Genomic DNA, 24951 nt, shown 5'->3' with positions numbered 1-24951 from the left:
CCTGTCTCCCGGTGGGTGTGCTATGCGAGGTAAGCCTGCGCTTAGTACGCCCACCCCCCTCCCACAAAAACCACCACACTTACACATGCACTCGAAATTGGGTTAACATGCATGCACTTTGACCACGCGGTCTCTAAAAAGAGAGGCGAAGGACTAACGGGGCTGGTTGAGCGGGCAAGATCCTCTCACTCCCTTATAGGGAGTCCCTCTGCCCCGTTGGGCTTCAAAGTGGAGCAGGTAGGGCGGGCTGTGTGGGAGGACCCCCTCACACACCCGCCATTGCCACCCGGGGCATGGAGAAAGGTGGCAGAATGCCTCTGGGGGAGGCCTGCCTACTCCCAACTCCTGCAGTCTGGCTCCTCTCTCGAGTACACGCACAAAATACACTTTAAAAAAAAAAAAAAAACATTTTATGGGTACATGAAAAAAGCTCATAACAAATGTAGGTGGTTCGTTAAAAAAAAAGTTGATTTATGTGTTGCACATATCCTCAACATTCATTATTGCATCATCAAAGGTTTATAGTTACAATTCCATGTCTATCCCATTAGATAGCTTATACAGATATTTATATATGCGATTGAGATAGGGGATCTGTACTTCCCAGTAGTCACATATGCAGCTGATGACTATCAATATCGCCCCTTTTCTGTCCATTTTTTTAGCCTTGGTCTTAATTCCAAAGCATCCCAGAGAGGACTGGGACAGGAAGGTCCTACAGAGGGAGAGGATATATCCCCAGAGGGCTACTTGCCCGCCCAGGATTGAATAATTTAACCGTTCTTTAAACCATTTCTTTAGTGAATATTTGATTAATGGTACCTTATATTCATTTATTGTCTGTGGCTATGGCTGTTAACAATCACTGTGTTCTCCCGACAGGGACGACTTGACCCGCCCACCGCCAGGAGAACACAAAAGCCCAGCTGGAGTCATTCAAATTGGCAGGCAGGATCGAACAATCAGGAAAGTATATATATATATATATCTTTTCTTCTCTCCCCTAGACAAATACGAGTAATTAACCCTTGCAGTGCACAGCCACCTGGGAGTTCAGCTTTATTCATTTTGTTGAATATAGAATTACAATATAAAATAGAATACAGTTGAACCTCAGATTGCGAGCATAATCCGTTCCAGGAGAATGCTTGTAATCCAAAGTACTCGCATATCAAAGCAAGTTTTCCCATTGAAGTCAATGGAAACTAAAGTAATGTGTTCCACATTGACATCAATGGAATGCAATACCGAATGCGGCTAGAGGTGGGGGGTGCCAGAGAGTGCCGAAAATGGCCGAAAAGGCCAGAGGACACTTCGCCTAGTTTCCGGCGCCCCCCCGTACCCCAGGCCAAATGAGATACTGCAGGCCAATGTTCGGCTTTTCTCGGCTCCTGTGCCGAGTCAGAATAAAAAAAAAAAAAAAGTTGCTCGCAATTTAAAACGCTCTCAAACCAAGTTATTCTTAAACCGAGGTTCTACTGTATCATGTGTGACAATAACCAGCATTGTCAACTGTAACATTTCATATTCTAGTATCTTACTGAAGAGAACATATCTAAGTTCATCACAGATGGTCAAGAATAATTCTCAACTGATAGGATTTGTTAGTAAGATATAAGAAAGATGTATTACTTACTTTAAAGAGACTATGCACCATCTCTTTGAATTTTTGCACAGTGGTTCCTCTTGTTGGCTTGTCAAACAGTACAATTTCTTTCCTAGGTTCCAGCTCAGATCCAAAATCAACATGCTCAGGATCCTCCATCTGACACTTTATCACACCTTCTAGATTTCCCCAGATTCCCAGATACTTCTAAAACAGAGCATTTCAACAATGTATAAATCAGAGCCTGCACTTCAATGCTGGAAATCATGCCTGTTATCTTTTATGATTGGAGCTAGTGTGGGTCCAATGTGCTGCACATACTCATGCAGTCCTATTAACATAACATGCATCTTTAGACCCGAATACTGTACCAGTTTATATAAAACTGATCCTTTGATTGAGGAGTCTCTTTTATAGACTCAATTCACATGAGATTGTACACAAGGACTTTATAGATCATTCTTTTTTTCTGACTGCTTGTATGTATTCGCACAGATCGATCTATTTTATTTGCAGAGTTTAAATGACTAGGCTGATGCTCCTGTTATACCAGGGCTACATTTTAGTTGTAAACAGGCAGTTTTGTTTTTATTACTGGAACTGTTGAAGTACTGATACCATTGTTGGAAATTTCAACTGCCTGCATACTTTGCATGTTTGGCATCATTTGTTGTTCTTATCAGCAAAATGTAAATCATATTGAGACCAAAAATCCCACTTAGGTCTGCTCTTGAAGTCTTAGGTAATAGCGTATTGTGTATTTATATGTGTTATTTTATTTTTGTATATATATTTTTTGTTTATGTGTTTTTGATTTAATGTTTTCTATCCTAGCAGACAGTGAGTGCTTGACTGATCCAATCTCCTGAAGAAGCTATTCTATTGGCGAAACATATGTAGAGAAATTGTTCAAAGTCTGCACTTTTGTGTATATGTTTTAAAAAAATTCTGAAATAAAAACAAATAGAAACAAAGTCTGCACTTTCAACATATTTGTATTGTATATTGGATGGATATTTTATCTTTCTGTATTTTGATACTATAATAAAATTTATGTTTTTTGATTTTTTTTGCACCCTAAAAATCCCACCTTTACCTTCATAATTTATCGAATTTAAGGGATGAGGTGACAATCAATGCAGTTGACGAGTTGACTTTTATTCTTCTTTGAGACCAATAAAGGTTTGGAGAATTTTTTTGACGTCTCAGTATAAAAAAGGTACTATAGCTTACCGCCATTACAATGGAACAGTCTGGTTGTGTCCCAAGTTTGGATTATGCTTGGGACACAACCAGTAAAATAAGGAAACACCAAACCGATACGGCACCAATCATTTCGTTTTCCAAATCACTCCTTTAATATCATGCACAGTCCAATAATAAAATATTAGGGCTAAAATGACTCAATATACAGAATAAGCATCATATGCAAATGCCATCTTTATAGAGAACACTGGGACTTAAGTGGCTCGGGAAAGATGTGTCCCAAACATTTCATGATTCTCAAGGAACAAAACACTGCCTTTGCAGTATGAGAAAATACGGCTGGTTGCTGTGAGGCAAACATTCAGTTCCTCCTAGACATTTTTTATAAATGTTATCAGTAATATCATTGTATTATGTAACTCTACTACTAAAAATAATAAAGCCTAGCCATACTCTCTAGAGAAGGGTCACTGACGCACTTCTCAGAATGTTAAGTAGAAGTGAGGGCCCTGTATTATCTTCTCTTATGAGCATACACAAGGGAAGATGTTCCAGATGTTGCAGAACTACAGCTCCCCAAGCATCATATGAGACTTTAACAGATGGAGTGCTGAAGACTGCTTATCCCTGACATGCATCGTCTCTGCTATTCTCCCAAGTAATGCGCAAAGAATTCAAATATTACCTGATTGTTCGGTCTGGTTGACAAACATTTTCCAAAATAAAGATTTTCCTTGGAGCAAAGACCTTCACAGGCTGATCCGTCGATAATGCCTTTTCTATACTTATCACACTAGAAGCAAAAGAGAAAAAAAAAAATACATCAATAGTGAAACGATTAAACTAGATAAACAAACGTTCTCGCTGCAGGTTTTATTTACTCTGGAAACATTTCCTATTGGATTCTGTATCTCCACTGTGACCACTTGTCCTAGCAATAACCAGTTTCTTTTCATGTTGCTTGAAAATAAAATAGAATTTTCTTCTTACAAGCCTATCTTTTTGTATGCTGTATTGGTAGATAAGTCACAATACAGAAGTCATCGTCTCACTTTACAGATTTCATCCCCAAATACAATGCTGCACAATACAGACATTTTTGGAGCAATACAATATCATTGTGTATGTTTTGTGGGTGACTTCATCTGTGGTCCTCAAATAACCATGCAGGGTTAAGAGATTTGATTTTCTATTCTTCACTCCTGGGGCATCAAAAATACAGTATATAGGAGGTCTGTGAGTCCATTCAATTTTCAAAAACTATGGAAAAGAATTGTTCCAAAAGCATTTAAAAGTAGCTGTTTATGTTGAAGGGGGGTCATCTGAAAGTCTTCTCATATCGAATGATTAAATTCCTCTGTATATGGGCACCCTGTGTGTTAGTCAGTTTTTGTGACTGTTTAAATATCATCTGGTCACTACAGAAAATTAGGCTGTTCTCTGCTTTTGCACCCAAGTGACCAGCAACTGACAATATACACTCACTGGCCACTGTCAGGGCCGCCATCAGGGGGGCACAGGCATTACATCTGTAAGGGGTCCAATGGTCCCAGGGCCCGGCTGGCCCCCTTCCCGTTTTTTAATTTTATTTTTAACAATTTTTTTTTGCATTACACCTGTAAGGGGAAAGATGGTCCGCAGGGCCCCTTACAGGCCCGGTTGGCCTCGCTCATGTTTTTTTTTTTTTATGTATTTATTTATTGCATTACACCTGTAAGGGGCGCAATGGTCCTCAGGGCCACTTACAGGCCCGGCCACCCCACCTCCCGTTTTTAATAAAAAAAAATTGCATTACACCTGTAAGGGGAGCCAATGGTCCCCAGCCTCCCCCCCCCGGGTTCGCTGCTCCAGGGGGGCCCTGCCTAAAGCTGTGTAAGGGGCCCCAAAATTTGTGATGGCTGCCCTGGCCACTGTACTAGGTACACCCTGTTAATACCGAGTTAGGCCCCCTTTTGCCTTGAGAACTGCCTTAATTTTTCATGGCATAGAATCAACAAGTTGTTAGAAACATTCTTCAGAGATTTTGGTCCATATTGACACGATAGCGTCGCGCAGTTGCTGCAGATTTGTCAGCTGCACATCCATTATTTTTGTGACATGGTGAATTATCCTGTTGGAAGGAGCCGTCAGAAGATGAGTACACTGTAGTCGAAGGGATGGACAGCAACAATACTCAGGTAGGCCGTGGCTTTTAAACGATGCTCAGTAGGTACTAAGGGGCCCAAAGTGTACCAAGGAAATACCCCCCACACCTTTAGACCACCAGCCTTAACCATTGATACAAAGCAGGATGGACCCATGCTTTCATGTTTATGTCAAATGCTGACCCTACCATTTGTTGCAGCCAAAATCGAGACTTATCAAACCAGGCAACATTTTTCCAATATTCTATTGTCCAATTTTGGTGAGCCTGTGCTAATTGTAGCCTCAGTTTCCTGTTTTTAGCCGACAGGAGTGACACCTGGTGTGGTCTTCTGCTGTTGTAGCCCATCTGCTTTAAGGTTCAACGTGTTGTGCGTTCAGAGATGGTATTCTGAATACTTTGGTTGTAACAAGTTATTTGAGTTACTGTTGCCTTTCTATCATCTTTAACCAGTCTGTCCATTCTCCTGACATTCACAAGGCATTTTCATCCATACAGCTTCCACTCACTAGATATTTTCTCTTTTTCGGACCACTCTCCAAACCCTAGAGATGGTTGTGTGAAAATTCCAGTAGAGCAGCAGCTTTTAAAACAATCAAAACAACCCGTTTGGCACCAACAACCATGCCATTTAAAGTCACTTAAATTCCCTTTATTCCAAATTCTACTTTAGCAAGTCATCTTCACCACGTTTTGATGCCTAAATGCATTGAGTTGCTGCCATGTGATTGGCTGATTAGCAATTGGGTTACCAAGCAATTGAACAGGTGTACCTAATAAAGTGGCCAGTGAGTGTACACTCCTGGTGCAGAAGGATTTGCAGAACTGCCAGATAAAAGACACAAACAAATGTAGTTATATGACTTTTGTGTGTTTTTTAATTCAAGTAATACATTACTTAGATTTGCCTTTGTATCAGCCTCTTGCGGTCCCTGGATTTAAAAAAGAATGTGTAATTCTGTTCAGCCAGTCTTGTGATCCAGGCCCTTTTTTTCCCAATGGAGGAGGAGCAGCACACTTAAAATCAGTCATCCCTTTGCCCATTCTACTTTCAGAATCTTCCTCCTGTTAGAACACAAGCCTTACAGAAGACCCTGATTAATTTTTCCGCTTGTCCTCTAAATCAAAGTCCCTGATAGAGTTTGAAGTGATGAAATGCGCTGGGAAGATGACATCATTACACACAAAATGCTTGGATGCACTTGTAAAATGCAAGCCTTTTTCTTCATTTCTGTTCTCTTTGGTAATAAATGTACAAGTTTATGGGTGTGTAAATAACTGTTTTTCATACCGGTCTCATTAATGGTCATTAAGGAGAAGAAATCAATTGAGCAGTGACAGTGATAATCTAGTGAAACGTATAGCATTGTAATCAATCTATGACCTTCTTTGTATAAAGGGGTCAGAATAGTGGGGAAGTTCTGAATCCTCTATAATGGTTGGCACACACAATTGATGGTGGATTTACATGTTTTGAATATACATTACTAGACAGAAGAACATAATGTGGATAGAGATTTCAGAATATGGACACTTTATGGAACATGAGACTTTTAAGAGACTTACGCTTGCATGTTATACATTATACATGTTATTGATTTGTCCTTGACACGTATTTGATACATTATTTAAATGGCAATGCAACATTTGATTGATTCCTGTCAGTTCACTGTAAAGGTTTGTACGTTTTTAACATTCTGTATCTAGTTTTTGTGAAGAATAAATGTGGTAAAGAAAACGCAAAAAATAGGGGTATGAACCCTAATCGGACTTTCAGCGGCACAGTAAACAATAGAGATGAATAAAAAATATATAACATGTTTAATAGAAAAAGAAAACCACGTATATAACATGGGATACAAGGACAATACAAAAATTAAAAATCATACATATGAGTACATATAAATGATTAGAACCCGACTGTATCAACGCGTTTTGCCTATATAGGACGTCAAAGTGATAATTCACAATATCAATAGGCTGGGATCCATGGCTCAAGAGGGATATACAATACAGATCCCCCAAGTAGTGACTATTATTAGATCGGACAGGGTCAAGGTAATCCCCAGGGGAGAGCACAAAAAGAGGGCTCTACCATAGAGAAACAAATTTGTAAGTGTGAGATCCCTTTCTTGCCTCTACAATTACTGTTTTCCTGAATTTGCGTCCTGAAGAAGCCCTCAAGGCAAAACGCGTTGATGCATTCGGGTTATCATCATTTATGTGTATGATTTTAAATTCTTGTATTGTCCTTGTATCCTATGTTATATATGTGGTTTTCTTTCAATTAAACATTTATATATTTTTTATACATCTCTATTGTTTACTGTGCTGCTGAATGTCTGATTAGGGTTCATACCCCTATATTTTGCTTTTTCTTTACCACATTATTTACAGATGTTGGCAATGTGAGTACTATTCTTCTATTTGTGAAGAATAAATGATCACTTAAAGCCAAATATTAGGCAGAAATAGAAAATAGAAATTGAAAAGATAATGTATTCCTGTATTGAATAATATTAACCTAATATTGTTGTTGGCAACAATATTAGGTTAATGTTATTTTGCATTTGTATTTTTCATGCTTTCTGAGTGCATCTGTGCAAATTTGGTGTTTGATATTTTTTAGCACGAGTGTAGTTTTTATATGTTCACATTGCTGTGTTCATTAATACGTCATTACATTTATATTTTTCAAGCAGAGTACCTGAATTAGACTTGTATAAACTTCTTGCACTCCCTGTACAGTAGGTGCTGGGGAGGAAGAAGCAGCACAAGGAGCATGCTAAAAGGAAGCATAGCAGATGGGAAGAGAGTGAGCTTGTAAACCAGTGGTCTCAAAGTACCGGCCCGCCGGCCATTTGCGGCCCGCGGACCAGTTATAAATGGCCCGCAGGCAGTGTGGATGTGAGGGGAGAAAAAAACAAATTTTTTTTTTTTTGAGCTGGCACCATCTGGTGGTGAGCCATTGGTATTACAAGTTAAACAGCAATTCTAATGTCATTTTACACTATTTTCACTGCCATATTCTTCCCTCTAATTAGAACCCCCAAACATTATATATATTTTTTATCCTAACACCCTAGAGAATAAAATAGCGATCGTTGCAATACTTTCTGTTACGCCGTATTTGCGCAGCGGTCTTACAAGCGCACTTGTTTGGGAAAAAATTACACTTTTTTAGTTAAAAAATATTATGAAAGATAATGTTACGCCAAGTAAATTCATACCCAACATGTCACGCTTCAAAATTGTGTCCGCTTGTGGAATGCCGACAAACTTTTTTACCCTTTAAAATCTTCATAGGCGACGTTTAAAAAAATCTACAGGTTGCATGTTTTAAGTTACAGAGGAGCTAGAATTATTGCTCTCACTCTACCAATCGCGGCGATACCTCACATGTGTGGTTTGAACACCGTTTACATATGCGGGCGCTGCTCACGTATGTGTTCGCTTCTGCGCGCAAGCTCGTCGGGACGGGGTGCGTTTTCTGGCTCCTAACTTTTTTAGCTGGCTCCTAGATTCCAAGCAAATTTGTCAAACCCTGACTTACACCAGTGCTGGTGGTAATAATGCGCTCGCTGACACCAGTGCTGGTGGTAATAATGCGCTCGCTGACACCAGTGCTGGGGGTTAATAATGTGTTCGCTGACACCAGTACTGTTGTTTTTGAAGTTTGAAAGTTTGCATGCGGCCCCCCATGGCTTATGAAAACTTGTCTTTTGGCCCTCAGGTAATTTGAGTTTGAGACCCCTGTTGTAAACTGTGCTGCTTCTGCTTTTCTGAAAGCCTGGATCAGAGGAAATGGGTTACATGATGCTGGCTGTCGGTCAACCTAGAAAACAGTTTCCACAACTAATGGTGGAAAAGCAATACTGTGGGGATAGTGCTGAATTGAGCATGAGTATTGCAGCAAATGCTGCTTTTTATTTTATGTTTTAATTGGATATTTGAAATGTTCTTTGCTGGAGTTCTACAACATACCTATTTTTTCACCTTAATGCATCCTATGGCAGTGACCGGCCCCCACCCATTTTACCTAACCCCGTATTTCCCTTGGTAGAGACGCGCTGTCCCTCTCTGCACAGGGGGCCCTGCTCTTGATTTGATAGATTGATAGCAGCCCAGCCATTGGATCCCGCTGCTGCCAATCAAATCCAATGAAGTGGGTGCCGGGGGACGGGGCTGTAGTCTGGCATTTATGTCTATGGACGTCAAATGCTGGACTCGGGAGCGCGCCGGCAAGGTAACCCCCAAGGGGTTATCTGATGCCAGGAAGAGCTGCGAGAGCCACCGGGGGACACCAGAAGGGGACGATCGGGGCTACTCTGTTCAAAATGAGCTGCACAGTGAAAGCAAGTATGACATGTTTGATATTTTAAATAAAAAACAAAAACAAAGGCTTACAATCACTCTAAGGCCTTATGTATGTTTAGTCTACAACCGACTAAGCGACCACCTCATTGAGAGTAACCTTCTTGATCCCCTTCAGTCTGGATTTTGCCCACAGCACTCCACAGAAACTACCCTCTATAACTCACAAATGACTTAGGCTGCATTCACACTATAACGCGGCGTACGCAGCGTATTTTGCCGCGATTTGTAAACTTTTTTTTTTTTTTACAAAACATTTACATTGATGTCTATGCCGAACGCCGAAAGCCACCTGAAAAAAGGGTTCGGGTCTTGTTTTCAGGTGGCAGGTGTAAGGCGTTTCGGCGTTCACCATCTCATAGACATCAATGTAAATTCGCCCCTCCAGCGGCACGAGCGTAAATAAGCCTAGGTGTGAATGCAGCCATACTAACAGCCAAGACCAACGGTCATTATTCCGTTCTCTTATGCCGTACACAAGATTTGAATTTCCGACTAGAAAACCGTGGATTTTTTTCCAACGGAATGTTGGCTCAAACGTGTGTTGCATACGTACTGTCACACAAATGTTGTCGGAAATCCCGACCGTCAAGAACGTGGCGACGTACAACACTACGACGAGCCGAGAAAAATAAAGTTCAATGATTTCGAACATGCGTAGGATTTTTGTGCATCGGAATTGCATACAGACCATCGGGATTTCCGACAAGAACTTTTGCTGTTGTAAAAATTTTAGAACCAGCTCTCAAATTTTTGCGGTCGGAAATTCCAACAGAAAATGTCCGATGGGGCCTACACACGGTCGGAATTTCCTACCGAAGGGTCACATCAAACGTCTCTTGTCGGAAATTCCGATCGTGTGTACGCGGCATTACTCTTGGACCTTTCCGCTGCCTTTGATACAGTTGACTACCCCCTCCTCCTTAAAAAAATCTATTTGCTTGGTCTCCATGGCTGCACTCTCCGTTGGTTCGAATCTTGCCCATCTCATCGCACCTTCAGTGTCACTTACAACTACACTTCCTCCTTTCCAACACCTCTTACCATTGGGTTCCCACAAGGTTCTGTCTTTGGACCTCTGCTATTTTCGATTTACACGTCCTCCCATGGCTTCCACTACCATTTATATGTGGATGATGACACCCAAATCTATCTCTCTGCCCCTCAGCTCACCCCATTAATCTCCTCATGCATCACTGATTTACTAACAGCAGACATATCATCCTGAATATCAAACCACTTTTTTAAACTGAATCTATCCAAAACTGAGCTCTTAATATTTCCTTCCTTACGTGCCCCTTCCCCTGATTTCTCTATCAAGATCAATGGTACATCTATCAGTCAGTCCCCACATGTCAGGGTGCTAGGGGTAACCTTAGACTCTGAACTGTCCTTTCAGGCCCACATCCAATCCCTGTCCAAATCATGCTGCCTTAGCCTCCGCAACATTTCCAGAATATGCCCCTTTTTAACTAATGACACCACCAAGCTTCTAATTCACTCCCTGGTCATCTCTCGCCTCGACTACTGCAACTCATTTCTCATTGGATTATCTTTACATAGACTATCGCCCCCCTTCAGCCCATCATGAATGCCGCTGCAAGACTCATCCACCTTACCAACCATTTCGTGTCCTCCACCCCTCTCTGCCAATCCCTCCACTGGCTTCCACTCACCCAATGAATAAAATTCAAAGTACTAACAATAATTTACAAAGCCATCCACAACTCAGCCGCCCAGCTACATCACTAACCTAGTCCCAAAATACCAACCAAGCAGCTCTCTTCAGTCCTCCCAAGACCTCCTGCTCTCTAGCTCCCTTGTCACCCTCTTCCCATGCTTGCCTCCAGGATTTCTCCAGAGCTTCTCCCTAACTCCCTACCCCAATCTGTCCAACTGTCCCCTAATCTATCCATCTTTAGACGATCCCTGAAAACTCTTCTCTTTAAAGAAGCCCATCCTGCTTCTAACTAACACGGTTTTACTTCCACCATCAGCTCATTCCCCACAGCTATTACCTTTTGTATCAATTGACCCTCCCTTTTTAGATTGTAAGCTCTATTGAGCAGGGCCCTCTGATTCCTCTTGTACCAACTGTAATGTCTGCCTTTATTTTGTTAAGCACTGCACAAACTGTTGGCGCTATATAAAACCTGTATAATAATAAATATAATAATAATAATAATAATGTATACTTGACATTATTACAGTTGCTCTTTTTTCTACAGCCAGTAAACTCCCCTGCATGTTATCCGGTGTGTCCATGCATTTTTTTGGCACAGGCATTTCCTGGCTGGAAAAAAACCCCCAGAACTAGTGAGTTTTAAGAGTTTTCCAGCTGTAAAAACTCTGATCAAAGCTTAAATGCGCCAAAAACTGCTGAAAAATGCAGCTATTTGGCATTTATCAGCATTTTTGAGCCATAAGCTTTTGTGGGATTATCATCATCAAACATGCTGAAAACTAATTTTTACAGCTACAGCTTTCTACAGCTAATCCTACTGGTGTTTTTATAGCGTCCAGTGTGCATGAAGCCTAAAGATTTAACAATATTATTACTTAAATTTGCATGTGCCAAAGACTCTGGGGCAGATAGAATGCTGGTTGGCCACATCTTGCTTAGAGGTTACATATCCCTGCTGGAGATCATGGCAAACAGAGCTCCATAGAGACAAGCAACATTTCCCAGTAGGAGCAACTGATACTTTAGAATTTACTAGGATAATGGTAGAAAAAAGATAAATACATGCGGTAGAGGAAGCAATAATCCCATGCATTGATGTTTGATTCAAACAGTATAGAAAATGTAATATACATACAAATATACACACACACACCTGTAAATGTAAAGCCCCACAGGAACTCTAGCTTCAGCCTCATACAGCAAATCGTTAACATGTTTTGTAATGTCGCTGCTCACTGTTTTGCCTCCTATCACAATGACACTTCTAAACATGTTCCTAATTATACGCCTTAAGAATAATTGGGCTAATTAAAGGCTGTTAAGAGTGAGCACCAAGCTCATATAAAAGCCTTGGGGACAGATTCAGACAGAAATTTGTCACAGATTACAAGGCCCTTATTTTAGTGTCAGGCATCCAGACAGCGAATGCTTTGCATGTATATAAAATGGAAAATAATTGTTTTCCTACTTTAAAATAAACTTTGGATGCAAAAAGGTATATGAGGGGTTGTCTTTGCAATTATTACATGTGTCCTAGCATTCTGTACAGTTTTACCCATATACCATTCACAGTCTGTCAGCATCCCAAGGTCTCTTCTGTGGCCTCACCACTTATTGCAAGTTCAAATTAGGCCATTGTTTATTTATTTTTTTAACAGGAACCTGCAGGAGGGGATGATTAACTTTGCCGTTTACAGACGCCATGGATTTGGGTACCCAAGATTGCAGAAGATTAGCGACGGCTACAGGAGGGTGCTTGAATGCGCTAGAACTCTCATAAACCACTGTCACGCATGTAAATTTGTAATGAACTTTGTGCTGTTGTACCTCTCCCCCAAATAATCCACTTGTCATATTGTGGACAGCCCTGTTTTCTTTGCGTGGGCAGTGCTTCCACCCCCAAGCTTGTCCCAATGTGTAATCAATGGCAGAAACATCCGGGCAGTAAACCAGCACTTCTACAAGCCACACCACCATCAGCCTTTCTGCCTGCCTGCTGTCTCCATCTCCACCAATATTTTAAGCATGCTGCTGCTGTAAGGAGGTGGACACCGAGGGTGAAATTCAATGTCAAAGCTCACCACCAATGTAAAGAAGGCAAACTGACCACCATTGTAAAAAGGAACATTGCACTAAGTTGAGGGGGCACACTGCACTGGCTTCTAATGGAAGGGGACACAATGACCACCATTAAAAATGGGCACACTGAGCACTGGCCAGTAACCAGGAAATTTTATCAAATTCTGTTTATTAATTTTAAAAGTATAGTGTAAAGTAAAAAGGAAACGTTAGAAACTAGTAAACAATGCAGGTTAACACCACACATTACCAACTAATGAAATGGAACAGAGCATTGCCAACAGATGAAATATAATGTAAACATCTAAAGGCCATAGGAGAAAATATACAAGCTGTAGCTCTCCGATATTGTACACATGGCACCATCTAGATCCTACATAAGGTACTGTACATACAACAGATGAAGATGCATCACAAAAGTGAAAAGACCATAAACATTGAGGGCCCAAAGAAGGAAAGATTGGATAAATCCTCTAAGGCTGCATTCACACCTGAGCGTTTTGTCGCCTGAAGCGCGACGCCCCAAAACGCTAGAGGGGAAAAAATACATTATTCTCTATGGAGATGGCTCACATCTCCACTACAAAACGCCTGACGCCGAACGCCTGAAGCCCAAACAAGTTCTGGACCCTTTTTGGTTGCTCGAATTTGGGCGTTTTACATTAGTGACCCTAGACCTGTAAAAAAATCGCGGTAAAAAGCGTTGCGTTTTCTCGCGGCAAATCGCGGTAAAAAACACTGCATTTTGTCGCGATAAAAAACGCTGCAAAACGCTACGCTCAGGTGTGAATGCCAACTAAGAGTGTGTGATGTGCATAGCCACACTGCAGCAAGGATTTCCAAAATAACCCATTTTAGCCCTGGCATGTCGTATACAAGTTTGCCACCAACATTTTATTGGATGGAGTAGAGCATCCTCTACAGTTGTAGGAAAGAACATAATTTATAAGGGTTTCTACTTATAAAGGGTTGATGGGACTGAGGACATCCATAGTAGCACAATCGCCTTTCAGGCATAAAAGAATAGCAGACCAAGTAGCGTATTTTGTGGGCCAAGGGATCAACAAAATAAAGATATTCAATTCTAAGGGTATCTAAATGTTGGTAACAACTGTAATGAATTGTAAGACCTGTTGCCAATATTGGCTTATCATGGGACAGGTCCAAAAGATGTGGAAGAAGTTTGCATTTACACTGTTACATCCCCAGCAGATGGTGGAGTGATTGGCTAAGAACTTGCACACTCAATCTGGTGAGAGGTAATAGCAATTAGTTACTTTAAATTACACAAGCTTATCTTTGGTGAAAATCAATTGCTGTGAATGAAAATCCCAGATACCCCATCACTGTCAAGATCCAGGAGATCAGAGGTCCATTTCCCTCTGCACTTAAAAAACCCCCCTGCGAAATGGGCTGTTATAAGGCCTTGTATGGAATCAAATGGGCCTAAGGCAAGGACTCAGCTTGTAAAAGACTCTAAATTGGAAGTGGATAAACTGGTAGAAAATAAAGTAAATTGTGAGACAATCATGATAAAGGTGAATATAAAATGGAAAAAAGTACCAATTAGGGAGAGAATATTTAGGTTTTAGCACTCTGAAGGAAGGAAGTGATTGAAGTCCTTCAATCAAACAAATTCTTCAAAACCTTAACTCTCCTTGATGCCCACATGGCTGGCTATAGGTAACTGAAAAAGTTGAGGATGATTTGGATTGCTCCACAGAGGTACATATGGTGACCACTGACCCAAAACATCTGTAGGAAGTATGTTAACCCTATTCCAAGCTTTAATAGTTGCTCTAATGGTACAAGTGAGGGGTGTGTGCACACACAGGGTTAATGGTTTCAATGGTTTTTATTTTTTATTTTTCACTGTGGGCATACTACACTGGCCTTCTAGAGAGTCAAGAACGGGCCTCTATCATCTGGTCATACCATTAACTCGAAATACACGATCTCAGCACATGCTCTGTGCTTATTTTACATTCATCCCATGTAGGTATCACAGCTGCTGTTCTCAGCACCATGTGTACTGTATTGTATAGATCCTTACAGGTATGGTGTCCATTTACATACCCTCTGTTTATGATACACCTCTATACTAGATTTCTCATCTCCATCCAATTATAGTTACCAGAACATTTCAATTGATAACATCTCTCAACAGCTGGGTTCGGCAACTCGCTCACTCCTTAAGATATGAATTCCTGCCAAAATTGCATTATATACCGTTATTTTAGCATATGCTCTTGGCAAGCCCTTGAACATGCTCCACATATACTTTAGGCGCTAGCCTTACGGTTTAGTGGTCATTTTGACCACCTGGCCTTTTGGAGAGTCATGATCGAGTTTCCGACAACAGACTGTTGTATCAGTTCACTATCACATATAACTCTCACTTTGATGTTTATGACCCTGCATATGCTGCAGTGTCTGAATGGTCATTTATATCATGTTGTCACAACATCCCCGTGGTTGTAATAGAGTATTGCACCAGGTCATTACTTTATTCACACTTCTTCACACCTGGCATTCATGTTTGCACCTTCATATGAAAAACCAGCACTTAGAAGCACTTTAATAATATTTCTTTAACTTATATAAATAAGGTTGTTCACATTACATAGAAGTGTTCATGAATAAACATTGGATGTTCACTCTCTCAGCACACAATAATATTGTGTCCTGTTTGTTGTTTCTTCTAATGGTCACAGTATATATGTATATACTCCATTAATTTCATTCATTTATCTTTAATCACACACGGGTTAATAGTATGACTTCATAACTATATAATTTCGGAGTTCCACAGGGACACACACAGGTGTTTTGTTATTTTGTATGTACATGTGTAATTTTTTGCTTTATATATATTATGTGAGATTCTTTTAGAGTCTAATAATTTTGCATGTATTTTCTTTATATGATTTCCACATTATTCTAGGCACTCTCTCAATTCACTGATTTCAAGGGAGGTTTTTTAACCCACTTCACATGATCTAAATTGAATGTGCTTGCAATCAATTGTCTACTTAATTATTTGATTATTTGATTGATTTTATCCTGCCATTGGCAGATGTCTTTCTCACATGATGGTGGTTTTGATATTTATGTTGTGTTAGTTTGAACCCATGTTAGCCATGACTAAGCGCTGAAGTACAGCGTGAAACGCGTCGGCCTATACTGTACCTTTTTGCTTGCGGTGAATGCATGTGCATTTGAAAATAAAGACCTAATTTGTTTTAGTCATTTTGGAGTGCGGCAGTCCAGAGTTTTTTTCGTCTATTTTGCTACAATCAGCATCGCCAGCACCCTGGTGGTTCAACAGCCCTTAATGATAAGTGAGGCTCACCTGGAGCGGTGAAAGATTTGTCTGTGAGGGGTGTGTGGCCTGACAGCTTCTGTATAAGAGAGACTACAATGCCTAATATGAGCAAAGGATAGCAGCTTATACCACAACCACAGCTTTATCTCGGGTAACAGCAATCCAGTTGTGGGCAGGCACCAGCTGCCCAGCCAAAAAGTATTGAAAAAAGGTCAGGAGTGCCAACTCATCAGAGGCCAAGGACCGCCTCAATGTAGATAAGCTGAGTCGCGAGGGCCCATTACTCAATAGAGGAGGAGGACATATGTAAATGTAGTTGCTTTAAAAGAGGGAGAGCCGGACATAGTAACTTCATCTTAATTAAAGTTATCTTACCAATGAGAAATAAGCGTAGAGACTTCCAACTACCAAACCTAGATTTGACCAAGGTCAGGAGAGGCAAAAAATCTAGGGTGACAATACTCTACTAAGTATTTAATTTCAGTTATCCATTGGAGCGGCAAAGAGCAGTCCCGGGCCACATTTGGTATGGGTTTAAGCTGGGTTCAGCAGCAAAATTGGCCTATAGGAATCACAACACGGAGTGTCTTTATCCAGCTCCTTGATTAAAACTGTATGCGTTTGGTACATGGATTCAAGGAGGGCCCCCTATTCATGAAACTGCGTAGAGATTACAAAAAGAGTAGGGGGGAGTGTGACAAACGCGAGTGTCAGATCCCCGCCCTCTGCACTAACTTGCGACGAAGGACAGGCCGACCACATACCACGCTGTCACTTATGTAACAATGCCACTCTCAGCTGCGCCCAGCACAAAGATTTTCCAGCTTGCGGGACCACAATGTGCTAGTAGCCTGAGAGCGATAGTCACTGGGCTAATGACAATTAACCCTTTAACTGCCACCACCGACATTTGATAATGGAGCGTCAGTACTCCCGTCAATTAGCAATACCAATTATGATTTTAGAATAAGCGTCTGCAGCACACACTGTCACCACAGACAGGTCTGCTCAGAGGCCTTACTCTACAACAGTAGCGCCCTTCACGAGGCAGAGGTTTGTTTATAGCTTGCATTAAGAGTTTTAGAGACAAGATTAACACTTTTGCAAACTTGGTGCAATAAAGTGTTACAGAAAAATATGTTTTAGAGATAACGAAAATATACAGCCACAAAGTAATAAGGTAGAATTGAAGAAGAATACTTAATTAATGTCCAAGGGTTGATCAGAGTTCGATCGATGAACTGGGTAATCGGTTCTCAAACTTGGCAGATGCTCCTGCTTGGATGGTAAAAGGAGAACTCCCCATTGACTTGGCATCTCCTCTTTTCTGTCAGATCAAAGGGGCGTTTGACACGACCAGTGACCAGTTGTCTGGTCACCTTAGTTAGGGGTTGGTTACTGGGAGGGGTCTACATTCATGCCCATATCCCAGGTCACTTTGCGATCCAGTTTCATATCTCTGCAGCTCGAATGTTTACAGACTAATAATATCCATTTTATTGTTCAGCGTGATATTTGCTTTAAGAAAAGTCCAAACATGACAAATATGCCATTGTTATTCTGCCTAGGACGAATAAATGGGGCCAGGGGCCTTCCACATAATTGATCATATTCATGTCTGGGCTTGAAATGTTACAAATTATCTGAGGAAACGAAATATGTCCGTTGTTTGGCTGTGCTATGAGTTAGCTGGAAGTTATGAAACATGCGTAACTTTCATACTTATTTCCCCTAGCTTTAGGAGTACGAAGGCATTTACGACCGGGGTCTGCTGATTCTCTGAGGGGAGAGGGTGACAGTTTTACGACAGGCCAGGAACCCTGCCAGGCAACCTAGCTTGGTTCTGTTTCTCTGACGAGATAACAACTCTTTTGAAGTGGAAGCCTATGATTCCTGAGAATAAGGGAGGGAGTGAGTTCATTTCGAATATGTCATGGCTGCTGAATGGTTTTCACACAACGTGGCCACTGCGCAATATCGTTACAGGGAGCTCCACACTTTATCATTTATACCACTCTGGGGGAATGGGGTCTGGGCTAGGGGCTTTGTCATTGGGAAGGACAAAATGGCTATCTGAATCTCTTCTACAGATAAAAGGAACATCTATAAAAGGCCCGGTCCTGAGATGCTAGGGATGGAATTGATGCAGCCTATATTATAATATATAAACAAAATCAGTGCAGCGCAACCGTATATAATAATTCAATCACAGTCCCAATATGAGAGATGGTCCTCCTCCATGTGCAAAGTGCTTGATATCAAACAAGACAGTGATAAGGGTGAATGCAGCCCATCTTCCAAAGATAGTCCTAGCCGTATTGTATCCCACACCATGCTGAACTGACATCCAGCACTCAAGCAACAATGTAGGAGACGATCCCACCACTGGGTCAGTATGTAAACATAAGAAAGATCGAATGCTCTCCGTTTGATACATTTATTTCAGAAAAAAAAGGTATAAAATCCACTTACAAGTATAGCACTTCAAACCAAGTGTAGGCGTGATGGCAATAGTATTGTTTCAAACCAAGAAGATGGCCGTGGGTGACGTCATACGTAACTCCTTCCTCTATACATGTTACATCCCATTGGTGGGACTTACTCAGTGGGTTTAGAGTAACATAGACACCCTGCACAGTTATATAATGAATGCCATGGCAACCCAATGCTAATTATACCAAATTTCTCAGGACAGAATGGCACAGCCGCAAAATTTATCCTTATTGTGGCATTAAAGGTGTCCTATTCCTCCTGTATAACTGCTTCTCTATTAATCTCAGAATAAATATTCACATGCTTCCTAATTTGAACCTCTATCTCAGTTTTGGAGCCAGTCAGACTGAGGGCACCAAGGAGGGCGAGTGCTACAGCCATCAACCACAAGTGTAATCTACAATGGAGTATGATCAGAGATGTTACCCGTGGGGGGAGAGCAGCTGCAACAACCTTGAAGAGAATAGTCAGACACCCAAATGCCATGTCAATACGAATGCCAAACCATGTGTGGAGGAATAGTACAAATATTGTTTTTCACACTAAACAACAATTACAATTCAGAGCCTCGAACCAGGATTTCAGGCTAGGGCCAGAGGTCCTGTTGCAATTTGTGGAGTCCAATGCAGTGTCTATAAAATAGTATTAAAATCTCCACAAAGCACCAATGTTATGTTATCGCAGCTGTTTACATACCACCCCAGTTTTCTGACACACTGTTATATACTGTGCTGGAAAAGGTAACTTTGTACTCCCCTGCTAAATTTTAACAGGTGATTTTAATGGCATTCTCTCCGCAGATTTAGACAGATCTACACCAGGGCAGCCTACATCAGGCCAATAGGCGTCCAGACCTTAATGAAGTTTGATGATGGCTGCATCTCACTTGTAAAGTTTACTCCCGTTTATCCATGTCCCACCAGACGTCATCTTGTCATCTGTCTAGGATGTTAAATATGTCCCTAGCAGCTTTATTTGGATCTTGCCCCACGAATAAGTCAAGCATGCAATGCTTCCCTGTGGCACCTAGGCTGTGCTCCATGGAACGCCGTCCTTCTCCTGCTACCGAGAGTGTGTGGTTCGTTCACAGCTGCCAATAGAGGCAAGGAGCAACGGGGATTCCGCCCTACAAACACTCTAGGCCGACAAAGCATCCATCACATCCGGGCACATAGCGGACGAAACTATTTACAGATAAGCCCTATATTACAGCTCTTTTGTGAGTGTTACCTTTATATGAATTTCTTTTGAATAAATATTTTAACTACTACGCTTAGAAGGCGCTGCTTTTTTCTCTTTTGTTACGGTTTCAGATGCATCTTCTATCTGCAAGCTGGCAGCCTTCTCTGTGCTAGTATAGTTCATTTTTTACATGGACACTTTTTAATGGACTAATGTATGCAGTCCTTCTCTCTCCCCCCTACATCCTAATAATTCCCCCTTCATTGTATTAGGCTGCATTCACACCTTGGCGTACAAAATCGCTGCGTTTTGTCCCACGAATTGCGGCGATAAATTGCAGCGTTTTGTACCGCGATTTGCGGCGACAAAACGCCGCGATTGTGAATGCAGCCTTACCCCCTCTATAGAGATGGTTCACATCTCCTATGCCGAACGCCGAAAGCCGCCTGAAAAAAAGGTCCGGGACTTGTTTTCAGGCGACAGGCGTACGGCGTTCGGTGTTTAGCGTGGAGATGTGAACCATCTCCATAGAGGGCAATGTGAAATCATCCCTCCAGCGTCTCAGGGGCGGCTGCGGTGTCGCACTACAGGCGTATATACGCCTAGGTGTGAACGGGGGCTTAGTGTTCTTCAACCTCATCCGGAGTGCGCTTGATTAACCCCTTGTTTTCTTGTGTTCTGTTTGTGAAGTATTCTGATTGGGCAGCTACCGGATTTTGTTGTTTTTTTGTCTTTTTGTTATACAACTTGTCAATTTCATATTTATGAAGAATTACAATTGTTGTTACATTCTTGTTGTATATATGTCTACTTTTCAGTAGTGCTCTTACTTTGGTCTATACTGTCACAGTATGGAGATTATACTTGAAATTGAATCAGCCAAATATGCTATTCTTGATGAAATTTATGCCTTGTTTCCTGACTTTTTTTTAATGTCTACCACATCTATCCCTAGATCTATTAATAAAATATGTGCAAAATTCTGCAAAATAGAAGACACTATTATTGCAGAAAATCAGCAGTGGTGGGACAAGTTTTGTCTACAACAATATTCTAAGTATAAAATTTCCCCTAGAGGACTTAGAAATATCAAGACTTGTACATTTCTGTGTGCAGACCTAACCCGTGAATGGGGCCAACATCTCTTATGCCCCATACAGACGGTCATTTTTTGTGATGAAAAAAAAATGACGTTTGAAGTGATGAAAAAAAACTTCATTTTTGAAACTTCATTTTCAAAAACGATGTAGCATACACACCATCATTTTGAAAAATGATGAACAAAGTGACGGCACTCTAAAGGGGAAGTTCTATTCGCCTTGAGGCTGCTTTTAGCTGGTTACTTGTTAGTAAAAGATGATTCGTGCTTTTTTGTCTGTTACAGCGTGATGAATGTGCTTACTCCATTATGAATGGTAGTTTTACCTCCTGTCTCAAAACTTGCTTCTGGGCATGTGCGGGTTTAAAAACGTCGTTTTGCCCACACACTATCATTTTCATTGACACAAAAAATGACATTTTGAAAAACGACACAAAAAATTCGAGCATGTTCGAATTTTTTTTTTGTCATTTTTCAGAAGACATAAAATGACATTTTGCCCACACACGATCATTTTAATTGACATTTTTAAAAATGTCATTTTATTTCATCACAAAAAATGACCGTCTGTACGCGGCATTAGTTCTGCACACAGAAATGGATGGATATAGTTGCTAAACAAAGGGACATCCAATATCTGTCCCTTCTCTCCAAAATAACAAACATCATCTCATCAAAAATTAACCCCTTCCCTACCCATCTCATGGTTGAGGAAATTAAAATTAAACACCAAGTTTCAGGAAGACACCCTCCTTGGAACAAAACTACATAAAATCCGAAGAGATTATGATGATTACAATACTGATTAGAGTATTTTGTTGGAAAAAATGCAGATTCTCCAACACATCCAATCCCAATGATGTATCCCCTGGTTGGGTTGGGCCTAATGGCCCAACTCCCCTAATGGAGTGTATTCCCAGGCCAACTACTGGATCCCTTCCTAATACTATATGTCCCCTTATAAATAATTATGGACATCACCCCCCATTCAACAGATCCAAAGCATGTAGGGCTCGGACTGGTGATAACACCCTAGCTTCCCAGGCTCCTGCTGAAGATCATACTCCTGATTCTCTAACACCCACTAATCACTGCACCAAACAGTCCTTCCCAATATCCATTCCTATCCTTACAGTACATACTAATATCGTCTCCTCGGGTGCAACCCCAGCATTCGATTCCCTGTCTCGTAGTTCTGATCCACCCAAGTCGGACGGATCCCAAGTCTGTGGAGTCTATGAACAGCCCCACGACTGGGTCCACTACCCCAGTCCAAGTGTCTGATTCCCACCTACCACCCTCAAATATTGCTGGGGGTCCACAACTGGATGGATTGGTGTCCTTCGGTCCTACATTTCCCGCTCCTTTTTTAGTGGTTGCCCCCCTGTTCTGCCCAAAAAGAAAGCTTATCATAGACGCAGAAGAGGGGGACGAAGTAGACACAGAAAGGAAGGGGAAGTTGCGAAAACTGTAAAGATTTTCAATTTATCAGATAATATATTAACCAAACCTGAGGAGTCCCTACTCGTTCGAGGTCTCACCTTTGCCCATACAGCTCCCCCAATCCGTTCACTCTGTTTCTAGACTTAAATAGATTTGTTAGAAACATTACTGTTAAGCGGTATTTCAATATGAAAACCACAAAGGTCACAAATTCCAATGTTGATGAGGACTCAGTAGATGGGCCTCTAGATATCTGTCCACCAACTGATTATTTTCAAGATTGTAGTGTCCCAGAAAGAATGGCTCTAGATCACTTGGAACTTCTCTATACAGAAGATTCGGATGATTATGTTGAATTACTTACTCAGCATTTGTCCACATCTCCACCTATTCAACAGACCAAATTTCGGCCCAAGTCCATTTTCTATCCCACTTTTTCAAAAGGGCCCTATATTCAAAGTTTCTACCAAGTGGTTTATACGGAGATTCAACGCATGTGTCAGCAAACTTCCATACATAAATCCTCATCCAATCTCACGATAGCTGAAAACACCGCTCTTAAACAGTTAACCGACAATAGACAACTAGTAATTCGATCAGCTGACAAAGGGGTAGGGTTAGTGGTACAGAATTTGATAAGATTATCAGGCTGAAAGTTTCCGCCTCCTTTCGGATAGCACCACGTATCAAAAACTCAATTATGATCCACTATCTATGTTCTCTAAGGAAGCTCATGACCTCATAAATGCAGCTAAAGCAGAGGGACTAGTCACAACAACAGAGGTTGCATTTTTACTACATGACATCTATAAGACTGTATTTTTACCATCTCCTCAAAATCCACCAAAATCCTCTTAATCCACCAGGAAGACCCATAGTGGCGGCTATGGAGAGTGTTGCTAGCTATTTTTCCATTTATATTGACCACTTCTTACAGCCCTTAGTTACCAATCTCCTGTCGTACATTAAAGACAGTATACAACTACTTAAGATGCTACAACAATATCAATGGGAAGCCACATACCGTTGGATGTTGTGTCCCTCTACACATCCATACCTCACCAAGTAGGCTTACTAGCCACCCAATAATATCTCAATGAAGATCCCATGCTGAATCAGCGGCAGGTACATCTTTTGCTAGACATGTTGAAATTCTGTTTAACACACAATTATTTTGAAACTAATGGTGAGTTCTTTATTCAAATTCAGGGAACTGCTATGGGGGCTAATTTTGCCCCCAGTTATGCCAATCTCACCATGGGATATTGGGAACAGTTCCACATCTGGCATAACAACCCCCTTACATTCAATTTAGTATTTTTCGGTCGTTGCATAGACGACATAGTCCTCATTTGGGATGGTCCAGAAATCCTAATTCCACAGGTTTTGCAACATTGTAACTCTAATGCTATGGGCTATCATTCACGGCAGTAACAGATGAGAATACACTTGCCTTTTTGGATCTAGAGCTAGTCCATGAAAATAATATTATATGCGCCCAAAACTATACTAATCCCACTGCAGGCAAGAGTCAATTTATAGACTAAGACCAAACTGTACCAGACAACAGGATTACACCACCCATGGGTTAACACTTAATAACAAATCCATTGATAAAGGTTACCCCGAGGAGCTTGTAGAAGGGGACTTTCAATATTACTGCGATAGACGTCAGGAACAAAACACCTAAGAGACAGGAGGAAACTACACAACCAATCCGTTTTGTCACCCAATTCCATAGTCAATTTAGGAAAATGGAAAGGATTTTATCCAAACACTGGCCCATACTAAGTCCAGATCCCCATCTCAGATCCACACTTTCTGACTGCCCTATAGTTGGCTACAGAAAAGCTAAAAACATCAAGGCCCAAATAGCCCAGAGCAAAATTAAAACCCTAGGGTCTAGGGCTAGTACTTTCCTATAGATATAAAATATATCTTGTTGGTTTTTTATTGAATATTTTTATGAATATTATGTGAAATTCACCACATGAACTGTTATATTAATTGCTACAAATTCCATATATATTATCCAAATCTATTAGCTTTTTAATAATAATTTCAATATTATTTTGTTTAAAATTCTAATTAGGTCACATTGCCAGTCAAGTTCAGCCATCTTTGCTGAGGTTTGCATATTAAATTTCCATACCAAATGGTAGAGCCAATAGGATACTGTTTAGCCTGTTATATTCTCCCTGGTCAAAGATGGCCCCTATAGAGCCTGATGAAGAAGCATGCATGCTTCGAACGCGTGCACCTCCCCGTGATCTGTAACCGGAAGTGACATCATCACACAGCTGTGCTTCACGGAACG

At 41.0% G+C, this 24951-nt stretch overlaps 1 protein-coding gene across 5 annotated transcripts in view; it reads right to left on the bottom strand.

Annotated features, from left to right (window-relative positions):
- DIPK1A (divergent protein kinase domain 1A) overlaps positions 1-24951 on the bottom strand; it is a 215145-nt gene that overhangs the window by 13208 nt on the left and 176986 nt on the right. For all 5 annotated transcript variants that reach the window (XM_040360016.1, XM_040360015.1, XM_040360020.1 and 2 more), the window contains 2 exons: positions 3498-3605; positions 1637-1813 (listed from right to left, as the gene is read on the bottom strand). In XM_040360016.1, the coding sequence (XP_040215950.1) occupies positions 1637-1813; positions 3498-3605 (285 nt within the window). The remainder of the gene's footprint in view (positions 1-1636; positions 1814-3497; positions 3606-24951) is intronic.

The sequence above is a fragment of the Rana temporaria genome, chromosome 7 (assembly GCF_905171775.1).
Source record: "Rana temporaria chromosome 7, aRanTem1.1, whole genome shotgun sequence".
NCBI lineage: Eukaryota > Metazoa > Chordata > Amphibia > Anura > Ranidae > Rana > Rana temporaria.
Note: the sequence above shows the minus strand (reverse complement) of the source record. Positions and strands in the feature narration are given on the sequence as shown.